This window comes from Hippocampus zosterae, chromosome 2, assembly GCF_025434085.1.
Source record: "Hippocampus zosterae strain Florida chromosome 2, ASM2543408v3, whole genome shotgun sequence".
NCBI classification, from domain to species: domain Eukaryota; kingdom Metazoa; phylum Chordata; class Actinopteri; order Syngnathiformes; family Syngnathidae; genus Hippocampus; species Hippocampus zosterae.
This window is the reverse complement of record NC_067452.1, coordinates 2,182,195-2,200,665: the sequence shown is the minus strand read 5'-3', so window position 1 is coordinate 2,200,665 and position 18,471 is coordinate 2,182,195. Positions and strand designations below refer to the sequence as shown.

At 46.1% G+C, this 18,471-nt stretch overlaps 2 protein-coding genes across 4 annotated transcripts in view; both read left to right on the top strand.

Moving 5' to 3' along the window:
• plxnb3 (plexin B3) overlaps positions 1–18,471 on the top strand; it is a 155,963-nt gene that overhangs the window by 69,274 nt on the left and 68,218 nt on the right. The gene's annotated exons all lie outside the window — the stretch shown is intronic.
• LOC127596384 (uncharacterized) lies at positions 6,520–15,697 on the top strand. 2 transcript variants are annotated; one of them, XM_052058811.1, is made up of 6 exons: positions 6,520–6,869; positions 8,583–8,604; positions 8,738–8,806; positions 11,973–12,023; positions 12,135–15,145; positions 15,243–15,697. In XM_052058811.1, exon 5 carries the CDS (start codon positions 12,761–12,763, stop codon positions 13,946–13,948), a length of 1,188 nt encoding a protein of 395 aa, XP_051914771.1. In that variant the 5' UTR covers positions 6,520–6,869; positions 8,583–8,604; positions 8,738–8,806; positions 11,973–12,023; positions 12,135–12,760; the 3' UTR covers positions 13,949–15,145; positions 15,243–15,697. The 2 variants fall into 2 exon arrangements, with proteins under 2 accessions (XP_051914771.1, XP_051914770.1); XM_052058810.1 differs by having other exon boundaries at positions 8,583–8,806.

Here is an 18,471-nt window from a genome sequence, read left to right as displayed (position 1 = left end):
AAGGAGCCAACAGCACCACATCATCTGCAAAGAGCAGGGATGCAATACTGAGGCCCCCAAAACGGACCCCCTCAACGCTTCGGCTGCGCCTAGAAATTCTGTCCATAAAGGTTATGAACAGAATCAGCGACAAACGGCAGCCTTGGCGGAGTCCTACCCCCACTGGAAACGATTCCGACTTACTGCTGGCAATGCAAACCAAACTCTGACATCGGTGGTATAGTGACCGAACAGCCCGTATCAGGGGGTTCGGTACCCCATACCCACGAAGCACTCCCCCACAGAACTCCCCGAGGGACACGGTCAAACGCCTTCTCCAAGTCCACAAAACACATGTAGACTGGTTGGGCGAATTCCCACATACCCTCAAGGACCCTGCTAAGGGTGTAGAGTTGGTCCACTGTTCCACGGCCGGGACGAAAACCACACTGCTCCTCCTCAATCTGAGGCTCGACTTCCTGACGGACCCTCCTCTCCAGCACCCCTGAATAGACCTTACCAGGGAGGCTGAGGAGTGTGATCCCTCTGTAGTTGGAACACACCCTCCGGTCCCCCTTTTTAAAAAGAGGGACTACCACCCCGGTCTGCCAATCCAGAGGCACTCTCCCTGTTGACCACGCGATTTTGCAGAGGCGTGTCAACCAGGACAGCCGCACAACATCCAGAGCCTTGAGGAACTCCGGGCGGATCTCATCCACCCCTGGGGCCCTACCACCGAGGAGCTTTTTAACCACATCGGTGACTTCAACCACAGAGATAGGAGAGCCCACCTCAGAGTCCCCAGGCTCTGCTTCCTCCAAGGAAGGCGTGTTGGTGGAGTTGAGGAGGTCTTCGAAGTACTCTGCCCACCGGTTCACAACGTCCCGAGTCGAAGTCAGCAGCGCCCCATCCCCGCTGTACACAGTGTTAGTGGTGCACTGCTTCCCCCTCCTGAGACGTCGGATGGTTGACCAGAATTTCCTCGAAGCCGTCCGGAAGTCGGCTTCCATGGCCTCGCCGAACTCTTCCCATGCTCGGGTTTTTGCCTCGGCGACCACCGAAGCCGCGGTCCGCTTGGCCAGTCGATACCCGTCAGCTGCCTCTGGGGTCCCACAGGCCATAAAGGCTCGATAGGACTCCTTCAGCTTGACGGCATCCCTTACTGCTGGTGTCCACCAGCGAGTACGGGGGTTGCCGCCACGACAGGCACCAACCACCTTACGGCCACAACTCAGATTGGCCGCCTCAACAATAGAGGCACGGAACATGGGACTCGGACTCAATGTCCCCCGTCACCCCCGGAACATGGGAAAAGCTCTGTCGGAGGTGGGAGTTGAAACTCCTTCTGACAGGGGATTCCGCCAGACGCTCCCAACAAACCCTCACTATACGTTTGGGTCTGCCAGGACGGACCGGCATCTTCCCCCACCATCGGAGGCTACTCACCACCAGGTGGTGATCAGTTGACAGCTCCGCCCCTCTCTTCACCCGAGTGTCCAGAACATGCGGCCGCAAATCCGATGATACAACTACAAAGTCGATCATCGAACTGCGGCCGAGGGTGTCCTGGTGCCAAGTGCACATATGGACACCCTTATGCTTTAACAAGGTGTTCGTTATGGACAATCCGTGACGAGCACAGAAGTCCAATAACAAAACACCACTCGGGTTCTGATCGGGGGGGCCGTTCCTCCCAATCACGCCCCTCCAGGTATCACTGTCATTCCCCACGTGAGCATTGAAGTCCCCCAGCAGAACAAGGGAGTCCCCAGCAGGAGTACTCTCCAGCACACCCTCCAAGGACTCCAAAAAGGGTGGGTATGCTGAGCTGCTGTTTGGTGCATATGCACAAACAACAGTCAGGACCCGTCCACCCACCCGAAGGCGGAGGGAGGCAACCCTCTCGTCTACCGGTGTGAACCCCAATGTACAGGCACTGAGCCGGGGGGCAATGAGTATGCCCACACCTGCTCTGCGCCTCTCACCGTGAGCAACTCCAGAGTGGAAGAGAGTCCAACCCCTCTCGAGAGAACTGGCACCAGAACCCAGGCTGTGTGTGGAGGCAAGTCCGACTATATCCAGTCGGAAATTCTCTGCCTCACACACCAGCTCGGGCTCCTTCCCTGCCAGAGAGGTGACATTCCATGTCCCAAGAGCTAGCTTCTGCAGCCGAGGATCGGACCGCCAGGGTCCCCGCCTTTGGCTGCCGCCCAGCTCACATTGCACCCGACCCATTTGGCCCCTCTCATGGGTGGTGAGCCCATGGGAAGGGGGGCCCACGTTGCCTCTTCGGGCTGTGCCCGGCCGGGCCCCATGGGTGTAGGCCCGGCCACCAGGCGCCTGCCAACGAGCCCCACCTCCAGGCCTGGCTCCAGAAGGGGGCCCCGGTGACCCGCGTCCGGGCAAGGGAAACCTAGATCCATTTATTGTATTCATCATTGGGGTCTTTGAGCCGTGCTTTGTCTGGCCCCTCACCTAGAACCTGTTTGCCATGGGTGACCCTGCCAGGGGCATAAAGCCCCAGACAACTTAGCTTCTAGGATCATTGGGACACACAAACGGTAATACGTTAAGGTAAGGTAAGGTGACGACTCACGGAGGGCCCCAGAAAATCCAATTCATTTTATTCTGCTTTGGACATTGAAACTGGAAAATATGACTTGCATTCAATAAGTAAAGAATTCCAATTCCAAGAAACCAAGAAACGATTAAATTCCATATTAGAGTTTGGAATTATGTTGCTTTAAAAACAATTGTAAATTTTTAAGTCAGTTTAAATATACTGTGTGTGCGGTTGTGTTTGTGAACATATATATCATTTTATTTGCTGTAATTATTTTAGGAGTATGTGACATTGGTGATCCTCGTTACTCAAATACTGTATGTAGATGTTGCTCAAAATTTATCATGCTCTCCTTCACATCAGACCTCAAAGTTCACAAAGGCTGTGGGAACTTTGATAATTGACTTAATCATTGGCCATGAAGGGGAGCGGCTGTTACCTGCTCCAAAACGAAGTTTTTGCAGCACCCCTCCCCCCAGACATGAGTTTGTTTACATTTCATTTAGCAGAGCTGCGCAGAAGCCAGCCACAACGCTTTGCATGAAAAAAATTAGTTAGGTGCTGTATTGCAGAAGTGTCCCCAGCATATCCAATTTATTTCATTCAGCTTTGGACATTGAAACTGGAAAATATGACTTGCATTCAATAAGTAAATAATTGTTTCATCTAAATTCCATATTAGAGTTTGGAATTATGTTGCTTTAAAAACAATTGTAAAATTGTAAGTCAGTTTAAATATACTGTGTGTGCGCGGAGTATGTGACATTGGTGAGCCTAGTTACTCAAATACTGTATGTAGATGTTGCTCAAAATTTATCATGCTCGCCTTCACAGCAGACCTCAAAGTTCAAAAAGGCTATGGCAATTTTGATAATTGACTTAGTCATTGGCCATGAAGAGGAGCGGCTGTTACCTGCTCCAAAACGAAGTTTTTGCTGCACCCCTCCCCCCAGACATGAGTTTGTTTACATTTCATTTAGCAGAGCTGCGCAGAAGCCAGCCACAACGCTTTGCAAGAAAAAATGAGTTAGGTACTATATTGCAGAAGTTTCCCCAGCATATCCAATTTGTTTCATTCTGCTTTGGACATTTCAACTGGATCATTATGATTTGCATCCAATAAGTAACAACAGTAAGTATTCATTAGTAAGAAATCATGTTTGCGTTGCTCAATCAGTCTTGATAACAGAATTTCCTTATGTGGGACATGACTACGGTACACGTCCTTTATGAACATGCAAGTGTGTTAACAAAATACATGTGTAAGAACACAAGCAGTAAAATGCAAAAATATATGCCCCAACAACACAAATAACACAAAAACGGCAGTATACAGTACAGGTATATGGACAAAATACATTATAACAAGAGTAGTCACAAAATGAGGGCTCTTTGCTCCAAAATGAGACCTATAACAGCTGGTGGCTTTTCTTTCCAATCACTCACTATCTCGAACTTGACCTCCCCTCGATCACCACCCAAGACAGCGTTGCTCAGCTGATGTTGTGCAACAAATGTCTGAAGGCATCCACGGGACCCTTCAAAGTCCTCCATGCCCATAGCGCGATGGAACTCGCCTTCTCTCTGATTAGCGCTCCAGTTAGCGCAAATTGTTTTCAAATCTCTAAATGACCTTTTCAAATCTCTAAATTACCTCGTGCCACCTTACCTCGCTGACCTCATCTGGTCTGCGGACCAGACATTATTAGAAGCACCAAGAACTAAACTGAGGCTCAGAGGGGATGGAGCCTTTTCTGTTGCTGGTCCCTCTCTCGAATGACCTCCCACTGAACATTCGGCAAGCCTCCTCGCTGCCCATCTTCAAAACGCGCCTCAAAACTCACTTGTATTCTTTGGCATTTGACTCACCATGACTTAGATTTGTTCTTGGTTTTGCTGTTCGGTGCTTTCTACCGTATTTATTACAGACTGCGTTACTGTTTGTTGTATATGTTAAATTGCTCCATGTAAAGCACTTTGTATGCAGCGATGGCTGTTTGAAAGTGCTCTATAAATAATGTTGAGTTGAGTTAGCATGATAGCAGGTCAAGCATTCCAGGAAACGTTCATTTACTCTACAGTCCGTCGAGCCACAAGCAACTTGCTTTGAGCATCTAATCGGATGCATTCCATGTTCTCTTCCACAGTCATTACCATTCCTTTGTTTGGATGCAACGATCGACAGGACGTAAATGTAAATGAATGGAATAGAAAGTCGTTCACGATTCCAGTAAACGCATGCTAATAGAGAGATTCTGCTGTTTTTGTGCCAAAGAGAGTAAAAAGTGGTGCAGACAGTTATTCCGCGGTATCGAACGGGACTTGCTTGAGTTTGCTCTAATTCGAGCTTCCGTATGGCTTCCAGGTTCCATTTATCGGAACGTTCGTCCGTTGTTATGAATCGATCACTAATGTAATATCCATCCATCCATATTCCACCGCTTATCCAAGGTCGGGTAACAGGGGCAGCAGCTTTAGCAGGGAAGCCCAGACTTCCCTCTCCCCAGCCACTTCTCCTAGCTCTTCCCGGGGATTCTGAAACGTTCCCAGGCCAGCTGAGTGACACAGTCTCTCCAGCGTGTCTTGGGTTGTCCCCGGGGCCTCCTGCCGGTGGGACATGCCCGGAACACCTTTAAAACTCATTTCGGCCGCTTGTATCTGGGATCTCATTCTTTCGGTCACGACTCATTGCTCATGACAGTAGATGAGGGTTGGAACGTAGATCAACCGGTAAATTGAGAGCTTCGCCCTTTGGCTCAGCTCCTTCTTCACCACGACTGACCGATACAAAGCGCGCAGAGCAAGCAGCAGCCGCTTCACCGCTGCGCCTGTCGATCTCTCATTCCCTCCTGCCCTCACTTGCAAACAAGACCCCAAAATACTTAAACTCCTCCACTTGGGACAAGATCTCCTCCCAGACCCGGAGAGAGAACTCCACCCTTTTCCGACTGATTTTCATCCCAACCACTTCATACTCAGCTGCGAAACGCTCAAGTGAGAGTTGAAGGGCCCTGCTTGAAAGAGCCAACAGTCCCACATCATCTGCAATAAGCAGAGATGTAATACTGAGGCCACCAAAATGGACCCCCATCAACACTTACACTGCGCCTAGAAATTGCCAATGTCCGTAAAGTTTATGAACAGAATCGATGACAAAGGGCAGCCTTGGCGGAGTCCAACCCTCACTGGAAACGATTCTGACTTACTGCCGGTAATGTGAACCAAATTCTGACATCTGTGGTGGAGGGACCAAAGTGCCCGCATCAGGGGATTCGGTACCTCATACTCCTGAAGCAATCATATAATGTAATATCGTACTCAAATGTGTAATGCATAGATTTTTATTCTGGGTGAGGGAATTTTCGTTTGACAGAAGTCCATAGATGGCAATACTTACTGTAATTATGTTTCATTGAACAATTATAATATTTAAGTCTGGTTTAAAAAATATGAACAGGTATATACATTTGTGTTATTACAGTTGCTGAAACATATAGATGTTGCTTGAAATTTATCATGCTCCCCTCAAAACAGACCGCAGAGTAAAATAAAAGTTAAAGGCTGAGCAATTTTAGTTTATCGTTGGCCATGAAGGGGGGAGGGGCTGTTCCCAGCTCCAAACCCTCGCAGTTGCACTGTTTGAACCTAGTTTATTCAGCTCCCCTCCCCCACACTAGTTTGAGCACGTGATCAATTAGGAGCGCGGTTCATACAGCAGCAACAAAGCTTTGCAAGAAGAGTTGAGTGTTGCAGTCGTGTCCCCAGAAAATCTAATTCGTTTTATTCTGCTTTGGACATTGAAACTGTATAATACGAATTGCATCCAGTAAGTAAATAATAATGATGTTTCATCACAATTCCATATTAGCATTTGGGAATAATGTTGCTTTCAGAACAATTACAATATTTTAAGTCGTTTTTAAAATATGTGTGTGTGTATATACTGTATATATATACAGTATGTATATACACATATATATGCTGTGCTCATTTTAGGAGTACACATTGGTGTAAACAAGAGTTCATAAAATATGTTGATATTGCTTGACATTTACTATGCCCCACTTCAAAACGGACCTCAGAGGAAAAGTGAAGGAGTTTTGGTTATGAAGGGGCGGGGCTGTTTTCACACCCCAAAACGTCACAGTTACGTTGCAGGAAACGAGTTTCTACAGCTACCCTCCCCCACATCACACTCGCTGACCATCAATTAGGAAACGCGCGCTTTGCTACCTGCACAAAAGGAAGGCGTTGAGAAGAGTGAGCGTACGAGTCAGCATCATCGAGAAAACCCCAGAAAGTGACAAATACTTCAGAATTAAAGCAGGTAAGACACTCAAGTTTTGAATATTTTCTTACAAGTTAGTTATTCTAAGTAATTCGGGCAGGCTCAAAGGTTCGTGTTATATCAGCATTAGAGTGAAACCGACTATATGAATAACTCTACTATGCTGTACCTAAGGAGTTGTCACCAAGATGGAAAGTTTCCTTTCAAACAATAAACTTTCAATAGGGCGTCAGACACACAATACAGCGCCACAGAATAGGCCGTTGGTGTGGTAAAATCAAGTTTTAACAACCCCCCCCCCCCCCCCGCCGCCGTCGTCGTCGCCGCCATTTTAGTTGAGCAGAAAATTAGTTGCAAATGACCCAGCGTCTTTCGCCGCCGCCGCCATCTTAGTTGGGCAGAGAATTAGTTGCAAATGGAACCAGTGTCTTTCCATATACAGAAAGTAACTGCAAAAAGACGATGTAAAATACCAAGCAATTTACAGATAACAAAGTGGGTTGAACGAAATATTATACTGTGAACCATTATCAACACAAAAGTTAAAATAAAATAATAAATAAATAAATAAAATAATAGAGGTTAAATGTGTGGATCACCAAAACCTATGCATTTTGGGCTGAAAAACCCCCCACTTATGAGGAGAGATGCATATTTTCTATGTTTGTTAAGCTTTCTACTATTTTATGGGGACATTTTGATGATTTTTTTTGTGGCAACATACATTGTCACTGTCATCAACTTTGCGATTTGTAACCACACTCGCTCATCGTTTATTGATCCCAAATATCCTTATGGGCAAAGCCGAATTAGTGGTGATTGAAACTTTGACTTTTCAAACGTCAAACCAGTTATTGGCCCAGGCTTATAAAAACACACTAGTGATGCATTCTCAGCATGAATCTTAACCTTATCATACTCATATCAACTTGGTGATTAGACGTTAATCGGCAAATTAGTGGATGAATGTTGATGTAATTCAGGGAGAGAAAAAATGCTCTGGCGTGCAGAGATTTAGTGAATATGCGTTCATTTTAGTCGCCACATACTAAGAGAAATTTCCTCTTCTGGGAATATAATAGGATGAACGTGGAAGGAATTCAAACAAATTTGATTAAAAAGTACACATGATGCGTTCAAAGAATTAATGTAAATATTGTAATTATATACAGAAATTGCATCTTAATAGGTGTATGAAAAGATTGACCTGGGTACAGCTCACGTGGAAAATTGTTCTCTCCGCACTCTGTGTCGGCCATCATTGTTATTGGATTGCCAAATACTTGGAAATAAGCCTCTCTTTGTGACGCAGATGATTCGCCAAATGTGTAGTGGCAACTAGTACAGTATTAAATTTACATTTATTAAGTTTTTAATTTTCTGAAATATTGATTGCTGGTATTGGCAGCCTCCACGATAACCTTAAAATAATGCCGGTATCAGCCTGATACCATTATTTGGTTTCGGCACTTACCTATCTTTGCCAAGCACTGGAAATGAGTGATATAGACATTTTTAAAAATTATAATAAGTCGACTTTTAATTGATTACCCGGTCAGTTTCAAATGCTTTATTTGCCCATATTAAACAAAATAAGTTATTTCTATAAGGTATTTCTGTTTTGCCATGTTAATGTGTTCGATTAATATTTTATCCCACAGAACTATCTTGTCATGTAAGCCTGAATTATTAGTACTATTCTCTAACATCATTAATTGCAATGGTATTTTCTGATTTTTTTTTTAATAACAGATGGACAATCCCACTGAAGATGGTGATTATTCTGACTCAAGTCTTTTTGGATCAGATGAGGAATACAAACCAACTGAGACATCCTCTGAGTCGAGTGATGACGAGAAGATATTCCATCCAAAGGTAGAAAAATTGTTCTCTTATGATACATCCAGTGAAGACTCTACAAGTCATCAGACATATGAAGCAGAGGAGCACAGTCATGTCTGCAATTCGTAAAGAAGGTATATTAACCTATGTAAAAACAAAAGATGAGCAAAGAAGATCCTTCTTTAACCATAAAAGCATTTACAAAAAGGGAAGGCAAACGAGTTTGGCACAGAAGTCATTATTGCTTCTACTGTGGCCAATCAAATTTAAAGATGGCAAGGCAATTGGAAAGGAAACATAAGGAATCACAAAATAAATTCTGTGGGGGGGTTTGTGAACACATAACAAAGGAACAAACTACACAATCAACTCTGAGACGGTCCAGTCTCCTACAAAAGGAAAGATTACAGAAGTACAAACGAGCACGAAAGCAACACATTCTACCTGTATGTAATCAACTCTTTTCACGCGTAGCAAGTCTACTCCTGTAGCATTCACACGTCCCATTTTATATCGGTGCTGTCCCGCATACTAGCATTTACTCCAGAGTAAATGTTTAAACCACCTCCTGAGCAGGGTTACATTTACTCTGTTTTAAGCTGTTTTCAGGGGCTACACTGGTGTAACTTTGTACGTGGCAACGCTCGACTTTGGGGTGGGGCGGGGGGGGGGGGGCAGAACGGATGAATGGACATGTCAAGAGTTTTAATTTCTCCATATTTTGTTCCGGTCAGTTGTCACGCAGTATGAGGAACATATATAAATTATATTTAATCCTTGTGTATTTTTAGCCGTTATAAATCAAATGTTTCTTGGGGGAAATAATGCGGCATAAATTCACTCTAGCACCTAAAGCACTATGAAATGACATACAACAAAAATTTCTACTGTACAATATTACACGATCGATTACAGCATTGTTTTCGGTATTTTTGTATTTAGATTCATGTTCTTACCATTTCATTTATCAAATGGATTGCCCACACTGGACAATGTAATCTATCAATATAAAAGTTGTTTTTCGAAACCCCTGCTATTCGCGTTCAATAGAGACCAGGCTCGTTCACTGGCTGCCACTGGAATGCACTTGAAGGGGGAAGATAATTTATGGATGATGGTTATTTTGAATCAGGAATCAGTATTTTATTTCTGCCAAATATTTGCATTGGTCTAACAAAATTTAATTATGTCGATTGGTTCACACTGACTAGCATGAAATCATACAAGATGTTCTTGTAACATACCTTTCAAATGTTATATGTTGCCCAGTAAATCTTCTCTATTCTTAATGGAAGCACGAACTTGTATTTAATACATAATACAATGATTTGCATGTCATGTTCAACCTCTATTTAATTGGCTACACTACTATGTTGGAATTGATGGCTGCAACACGTTCCAAACAAGCTGGGACAAGGTGGTTTTGGATGCAGTGCTCTGTGATAGGTCGAAGGTCATGGCCTTTGAATGTTATCTGTTTTTGGCCTTGCCGCTTACATGCACTGATTGGTCCAGATTCTCTGAACCTTTTGATATTATGGACCAAAGATGACGTAATCCCTCAATTCCTTGCAATTATACGTTGTGAAACTCTGTCCTTCAACGATTCAACTTGTGGTGACCCTCACCCAATCTTTGCTTGTGAATTCAGGATAGCTACTTTTTGACCCAATCATGGCACCCACCCATTCACAGTTAGCCTGTTCACCGGTGGGATGTGACAAACAGGGGTTTGATGAGCATTTCTCAACATTATTTTTTTTGCTAGCTGTTCCATCTTTTATGGAACGCATTACAGCCATTAAATTCTAAGTTACCGTATTTTCACGACTATTCGACGCATCGTACTAATGGCCGCAGTTTTACAGTGGTAAAACATACGCCAGCTTAAACATATGGCATGCATGCGCGCACGCTAACACGTTAGCTTGAAGCATACGGTAGCATGCCAAGACATACAGATAAGATAAAAACACGTTTTTAAAAAGGCAACGAAAGCAGAACTGAGTTCGGGTGTATTTTATTTAGCCATCGTACAATGTTCTCACGTTTATCGATCAATCATCACCCAGAAATCCATCAAAGTCCTCATCCTCTGTATCAGAAGCAGAGGACTGCACATCTCAGTTGTCATTGAATGCATCACATGCTAGTGTGAGTTGCTACGCATTGCCGAGCGGAAAGGAGTAGCAACAGCAAAGTCAACATTTCTCTCGTGTGAAGCTTTCCCACATTTGAAAGTAAAGAACAGAGCGAAACATGGTGGCAGCGCGCGTGTGTGTAGAAAGATTTGAACAATTGTGCAAGTACCGTAATCCATCAAAAACGCCGCGTTCCCTCTCGTTGTTGCGTATTGTGGCGTAACTCGCCAAGCGCTGCCTCTCACTCTTTGTAAAGTTGTGTTTGCCACCGATCATCCATTGTTCCGATGCCGTTTGCAACTTCACTTTGAACGCCCGGTTGATGCCAATGTCCAGCGGTTGGAGTTCTTTAGTCAACCCTCCGGGAATAACGGCAAGCTCAGAGTTCATTTGCTTGACTTGTTTTTTTCACCGCTGCTGTGAGATGGGCACGCATGCCAAAAGCATAACCGGTGGCTTTAAGTTTGAACTGAGCTTCGTAGGCGTGTCCTTTTGTCGAATTTATTTTCAGGGGTTCTTAGAAACCAAAACCGGAGTTGTTTTGCAACAATGCACATTGCCACACTCTATACAAGTGTTGGTACTGGCTTGAGGCGTCCCTTTAGCGTACTTACACGCCCACCCTTCACCATTGGCGGACTAGCTTGCCTGTCCTCTCTCTCCCTCTCTCTCCCTCTCCATATATGTATATATACACGCCCACCCTTCCCTGATTGGCCGACTTCATTCCCGCATGCCTGGCCACAGTCACTTCCGCCTTTTCTCTATATAAACAACGTGTCGGCTATCAGTCAGATTTTGGAACTCAGCGCATATAAAGGACGCTCCGCACCATAAGGCGTCCTGTCCATTTTGGAGAAAATTTAAGACTTTTAATGGCGCCTTATAGTCGTGAAAATACGGTAAATATTATTGGAAAAAATTAAATGTACCAATTTGAACATTGAATGTTGTCTTGTCTTTGTAATGCTTCACTTAAATATAGGTTGGACATGATTTGCAAATCATTGTATTCTGTTTTGATTGATGAGCATAATGTCCCAATTTCACTGGAATTGGGTTACTAAATGAATGCCTTGATAGCATATTTTTGTTCAACACTGATTTAGTAAAATGTGTCACTTTGTTCTCCTTTTCATGTGGTGGTATCGACCTTTAGCCCCAAAAAGGGAAAAGCATCTCTCCAAAAGAGGGAAGACTGAATTGGATGGTAAGCTTTGGATGAGGAACTATATCTCTTTTTTCATAATTTAACCAGTTAAAATGCATGCAACGTATTTGACAATGAGTGTCAAATCAGGGATGTCCCATTTCATTGCAGATTCGAGTCCAGGCGGGGACCCTGGCGGTCCGATCCTTGGCTGCAGAAGCTAGCTCTTGGGACATGGAATGTCACCTCTCTGGCAGGGAAGGAGCCCGAGCTGGTGTGTGAGGCAGAGAAGTTCCGACTGGATATAGTCGGACTTGCCTCCACACACAGCCTGGGTTCTGGTACCAGTTCTCTCGAGAGGGGTTGGACTCTCTTCCACTCTGGAGTTGCTCACGGTGAGAGGCGCAGAGCAGGTGTGGGCATACTCATTGCCCCCCGCCTCAGTGCCTGTACATTGGGGTTCACACCGGTAGACGAGAGGGTTGCCTCCCTCCGCCTTCGGGTGGGTGGACGGGTCCTGACTGTTGTTTGTGCATATGCACCAAACAGCAGCTCAGCATACCCACCCTTTTTGGAGTCCTTGGAGGGTGTGCTGGAGAGTACTCCTGCTGGGGACTCCATTGTTCTGCTGGGGGACTTCAATGCTCACGTGGGCAATGACAGTGATACCTGGAGGGGCGTGATTGGGAGGAACGGCCCCCCCCGATCAAAACCCGAGTGGTGTTTTGTTATTGGACTTCTGTGCTCGTCACGGATTGTCCATAACGAACACCTTGTTCAAACATAAGGGTGTCCATATGTGCACTTGGCACCAGGACACCCTAGGCCGCAGTTCGATGATCGACTTTGTAGTTGTATCATCGGATTTGCGGCCGCATGTTCTGGATACTCGGGTGAAGAGAGGGGCGGAGCTGTCAACTGATCACCACCTGGTGGTGAGTAGGCTCCGATGGTGGGGGAAGATGCCGGTCCGTCCTGGCAGACCCAAATGTATAGTGAGGGTTTGTTGGGAGCGTCTGGCGGAATCCCCTGTCAGAAGGAGTTTCAACTCCCACCTCCGACAGAGCTTTTCCCATGTTCCGGGGAAGACGGGGGACATTGAGTCCGAGTGGACCATGTTCCGTGCCTCTATTGTTGAGGCGACCAATCTGAGTTGTGGCCGTAAGGTGGTTGGTGCCCGTCGTGGCGGCAATCCCCGTACTCGCTGGTGGACACCAGCAGTAAGGGATGCCGTCAAGCTGAAGGAGTCCTATCGAGCCTTTATGGCCTGTGGGACCCCAGAGGCAGCTGACGGGTATCGACTGGCCAAGCGGACCGCGGCTTCGGTGGTCGCCGAGGCAAAAACCCGAGCGTGGGAAGAGTTCGGTGAGGCCATGGAAGCGGACTTCCGGACGGCTTCGAGGAAATTCTGGTCCACCATCCGACGTCTCAGGAGGGGGAAGCAGTGCACCACTAACACTGTGTACAGTGGGGATGGGGCGCTGCTGACTTCGACTCGGGACGTTGTGAACCGGTGGGCAGAGTACTTCGAAGACCTCCTCAACTCCACCAACACGCCTTCCTTGGAGGAAGCAGAGCCTGGGGACTCTGAGGTGGGCTCTCCTATCTCTGTGGTTGAAGTCACCGATGTGGTTAAAAAGCTCCTCGGTGGCAAGGCCCCAGGGGTGGATGAGATCCGCCCGGAGTTCCTCAAGGCTCTGGATGTTGTGGGGCTGTCCTGGTTGACACGCCTCTGCAACATCGCGTGGTCAACAGGGAGAGTGCCTCTGGATTGGCAGACCGGGGTGGTAGTCCCTCTTTTTAAAAAGGGGGACCGCAGGGTGTGTTCCAACTACAGAGGGATCACACTCCTCAGCCTCCCTGGTAAGGTCTATTCAGGGGTGCTGGAGAGGAGGGTCCGTCAGGAAGTCGAGCCTCCAATTGAGGAGGAGCAGTGTGGTTTTCGTCCCGGCCGTGGAACAGTGGACCAGCTCTTACACCCTTAGCAGGGTCCTTGAGGGTATGTGGGAATTCGCCCAACCAGTCTACATGTGTTTTGTGGACTTGGAGAAGGCGTTTGACTGTGTCCCTCGGGGAGTTCTGTGGGGGGTGCTTCGTGGGTATGGGGTACCGAACCCCCTGATACGGGCTGTTCGGTCACTATACCACCGATGTCAGAGTTTGGTTCGCATTGCCGGCAGTAAGTCGGAATCGTTTCCAGTGGGGGTAGGACTCCGCCAAGGCTGCCCTTTGTCGCCGATTCTGTTCATAACCTTTATGGACAGAATTTCTAGGCGCAGCCGAAGCGTTGAGGGGGTCAGTTTTGGGGGCCTCAGTATTACATCCCTGCTTTTTGCAGATGATGTGGTGCTGTTGGCTCCTTCAAACGGGGCTCTCCAACTCTCACTGGAGCGTTTCGCAGCCGAGTGTGAAGCGGTTGGGATGGAAATCGGCACCTCCAAATCTGAAACCATGGTCCTCGGTCGGAAAAGGGTGGAGTGCCCCCTCCGGTTCGGGGAGGAGATCTTACCCCAAGTGGAGGAGTTCAAGTATCTTGGGGTCTTGTTCACGAGTGGGGGTAGGAGGGAGCGGAGATCGACAGGCGGATCGGTGCAGCGTCTGCTGTGATGCGGATGTTGTATCTGTCTGTCGTGGTGAAGAAGGAGCTGAGCCAAAGGGCGAAGCTCTCAATTTACCGGTCGATCTACGTCCCAACCCTCACCTATGGTCACGAGCTATGGGTCGTGACCGAAAGAACGAGATCCCGGATACAAGCGGCTGAAATGAGTTTTCTCCGCAGGGTGTCCGGGCTCTCCCTTAGAGATAAGGTGAGAAGCTCAGTCATCCGGGAGGGGCTCAGAGTCGAGCCGCTTCTCCTCCACATCGAGAGGAGCCAGATGAGGTGGCTTGGGCATCTGATTCGGATGCCTCCTGAGCGCCTCCCCGGTGAGGTGTACCGGTCATGTCCCACCGGGAGGAGACCCAGGACACGCTGGAGAGACTATGTCACCCAGCTTGCCTGGGAACGACTCGGGATCCCCCGGGGAGAGCTGGAAGAAGTAGCTAGGGAGAGGGAAGACTGGGCTTCCCTGCTAAAGCTGTTGCCCCCACGACCCGGCCCCGGATAAGCGGTAGATGATGGATGGATGGAAAAAATATTACACCCAAAGAGCAGGCAAAATCTAAATTGGAGAAAAAGACAAGTACTTTTATTTTTTTTACGTATAAAATCCACATTGTAAAGCTATCACAAGGTGGTCTTTGTGAGTATCATTAAATTGCAATTGTCATCATATTTAGGGTCTCCCAGAGCAAATTTGAGGAGACCATGGAATGAAGAAGAAAAGGCTGCTGTGGAAAAACACCTGGGGAGACTTATAAAAGGGTGTCAAGCAAGAACAATGCACTGACTGCAAAATGAAAGAGCCGCAGGCCTTGGCTCAAAAAACCTGTAAAGACGTAAAGAACTTCAAGAAAAGATCTGCTTCTCGAGTTCTTCATTTTTAAATTTAAATTTTCTTGCTGGAGTATTTTTTTTTTCAATTCTTTTCTATTCTTCCTGAGCAGTGTTGTTAAAAATGTTCTACTTGAGGTGAGATTTAATGTTGACATGTACTTATAAAGTTTTACAATATATTTGATTTAGTTCCGTAAATTAATTGGCCAAAGCATGGGTCACTTTTATTGTAGTAGTAATTGTACAGCAATCAATCGGTTCAAGTTGTGATTGATATATAATGTATAAATGAGGAACTCTGCTTTCTTAAGTTGAAACTATCAAATTATTCATAAAACAGACTACTCACACTTTTTAAAATTAAAATACAAAATGTCTGCTGTGTAATTGCAGGTTAATAAGAGAGGAAAAACTCTGAAGGCCATACCAAAAGTTGATTTGTATGCTTAACTGCAACAAAACCAAAAAAGATAAGATATTTTAACCAAAGTCACAACAGGAGTGAGGACTTTGAATGTGCCCATTCAGAGTCCTCACTCCTGCTATGATTTCAGTTTCAAGTCTACTTTTTATTGCTCTGTTTTTTAAAGAAGTTGAAGTGGGGAAAGTAGTTGGGGTGACATCTAGTGTACAAATCTAAGACTAGTTCCTCTCTAAACCTATCAGAAAGGGTGGTCCTCACTCCCTATCTGGAGTTACCCGGACCTCACAAATATAGTCGTACAGGAATGTGTGTGTGTGTGTGTGTGTGTGTGTGTGTGTGTGTGTGTGTGTGTGTGTGTGTGTGTGTGTGTGTGTGTGTGTGTGTGTGTGTGTGTGTGTGTGTGTGTGTGTGTGTGTGTGTGTGTGTGTGTGTGTGTGTGTGTGTGTGTTTGTACGGCTATACTTGTGAGGACCACTGTGATTATAAGACCAACGTAGTGAGGACATTTTTGACAAGTGAGGACATTTAGGCCAGTCCTCACAAGTTTTTCATTCTAAAGGCCTCTAGAGGGTTTATATAGGCATCTCTCAAAGTTTCAGAGAGGTCCTCACAAATATACCAAAAATGATTTTTTGTGTGTATTTTCATTTAAATTCAATACACACACTTTTTACTCACTACCGCCACCTATTGATTTCTGAAATATTTTTGTTCCAACAAAACTGAAACTATAGAAAACAGTCTCATGGGCTTATTAGAAAGTAAAACAATGATGTATTTTTTATTATATCTAATATTTGTCTAAGTTTAACTTTTTTAACAAACATCTTGTTATGAAATAGAACTTGTTATGCAAACCCAAATCTGGAATATGGCCTCAGACCCACACGAAATTACACCTTAAATCAAACCACTAAATAAAAAACCTAAAATAATTTAGTGAAGTACACACTTATTCCATTTGTGACATATTGAGGTTTTAGTTGTCATTTCATAGCTCCACATTTGTAATTTGAAGTGCACATTTCTAACATTAAGCAAAGCTCTCTGAGTATTTTTACTGAGTAATGTTTTATATTCTATTGTATACTACTGATGGAACTATTATTTACTATTATATTTAGGGCATCAGTCTCATCTTTTCCATAAGGACACAAGGACAGAGGTGGCAGAATAAATGTGCACTCAATTGTATTAGTGTTACTTTTGAAAAATATGACATGTAAAAAAAAAGAGTCCTTGAATAAGAGTAAATATGTACGTAGTGGGGCAGCCCGGTAGTCCAGTGGTTACCACGTCGGCTTCACAGTGCAGAGGTACCGGGTTCGATTCCAGCTCCAGCCTCCCTGTGTGGAGTTTGCATGTTATCCCGGGCGTGGGTTTTCTCCGGGTGCTCCGGTTCCCTCCCACATTCCAAAAACATGCGTAGCAGGCTGATTGAACACTCTAAATTGTCCCTAGGTGTGAGTGTGAGTGCGAATGGTTGAACGTTTCTGTGTGCCCTGCGATTGGCTGGCAACCGATTCAGGGTGTCCCCCGCCTACTGCCCGAAGACAGCTGGGATAGGCTCCAGCACCCCCGCGACCCTAGTGAGGATCAAGCGGCTCGAAAGATGAATGAATGTACGTAGTGAAAGAATCACAAGTACTGAGTAATTGGTGAGGAACTTCTTATTTATATTTTCAAACTACCACATTAAATAGAAATAGGAAAGTGCAATTAAATTAAAAAAGTTAAAGCTGTAAGCATATTTACGCCCTCAGGCATGTCGGAGTTCTCATTGTAACATACATTCAGTCATTTTCCGATCCGTTTTATCCTCACAAGGGTCACGGGGGGTGCTGGAGCCTATCCCAGCCGTCTTCGGTCAGTAGGCAGGGGACACCCTGAACCGGTTGCCAGCCAATCGCAGGGCACACACTGACAAACAACCATCCGCGCTCACACTCGCCACCGAGGGACAATTTGGATTGTTCAATTAGCCTGCCATGCATGTTTTTGGAATGTGGGATCTGGAGAGAACCCACACAGACCTGGGGAGAACATGCAAACTTCACACAGGGTGGCCGGAGCTGAAATTGAACCTGGTACCTCTGCGCTGTGAGGTCAACACGCGGACCACTAGTTCACCAGGCCGCTCCCCAGAAAATCCATCCATCATCTACCGCTTATACGGGGCCGGGTCGCGGGGGCAACAGCTTTAGCAGGGAAGCCCAGACTTCTCTCTCCCTAGCTACTTCTTCCAGCTCTCTCCGGGGGATCCCGAGCCGTTCCCAGGCAAGCTGGGTGACATAGTCTCTCCAGCGTGTCCTGGGTCTTCCTCTGGGTCTCCTCCCGGTGGAACATGACCGGAACACCTCACCGGTGAGGCGCTCAAGAGGCATCCGAATCAGATGCCCAGGCCACCTCATCTGGCTCCTCTCGATGTGGAGGAGAAGCGGCTCGACTCTGAACCCCTCCCGGATGACTGAGCTTCTCACCTTATCTCTAAGGGATAAAACTCATTTCGGCCGCTTGTATCCGGGATCTCGTTCTTTCGGTCACGACCCATAGCTCGTGACCATAGGTGAGGGTTGGGACGTAGATCGACCGGTAAATTGAGAACTTCGCCCTTTGGCTCAGCTCCTTCTTCACCACGACAGACCGAT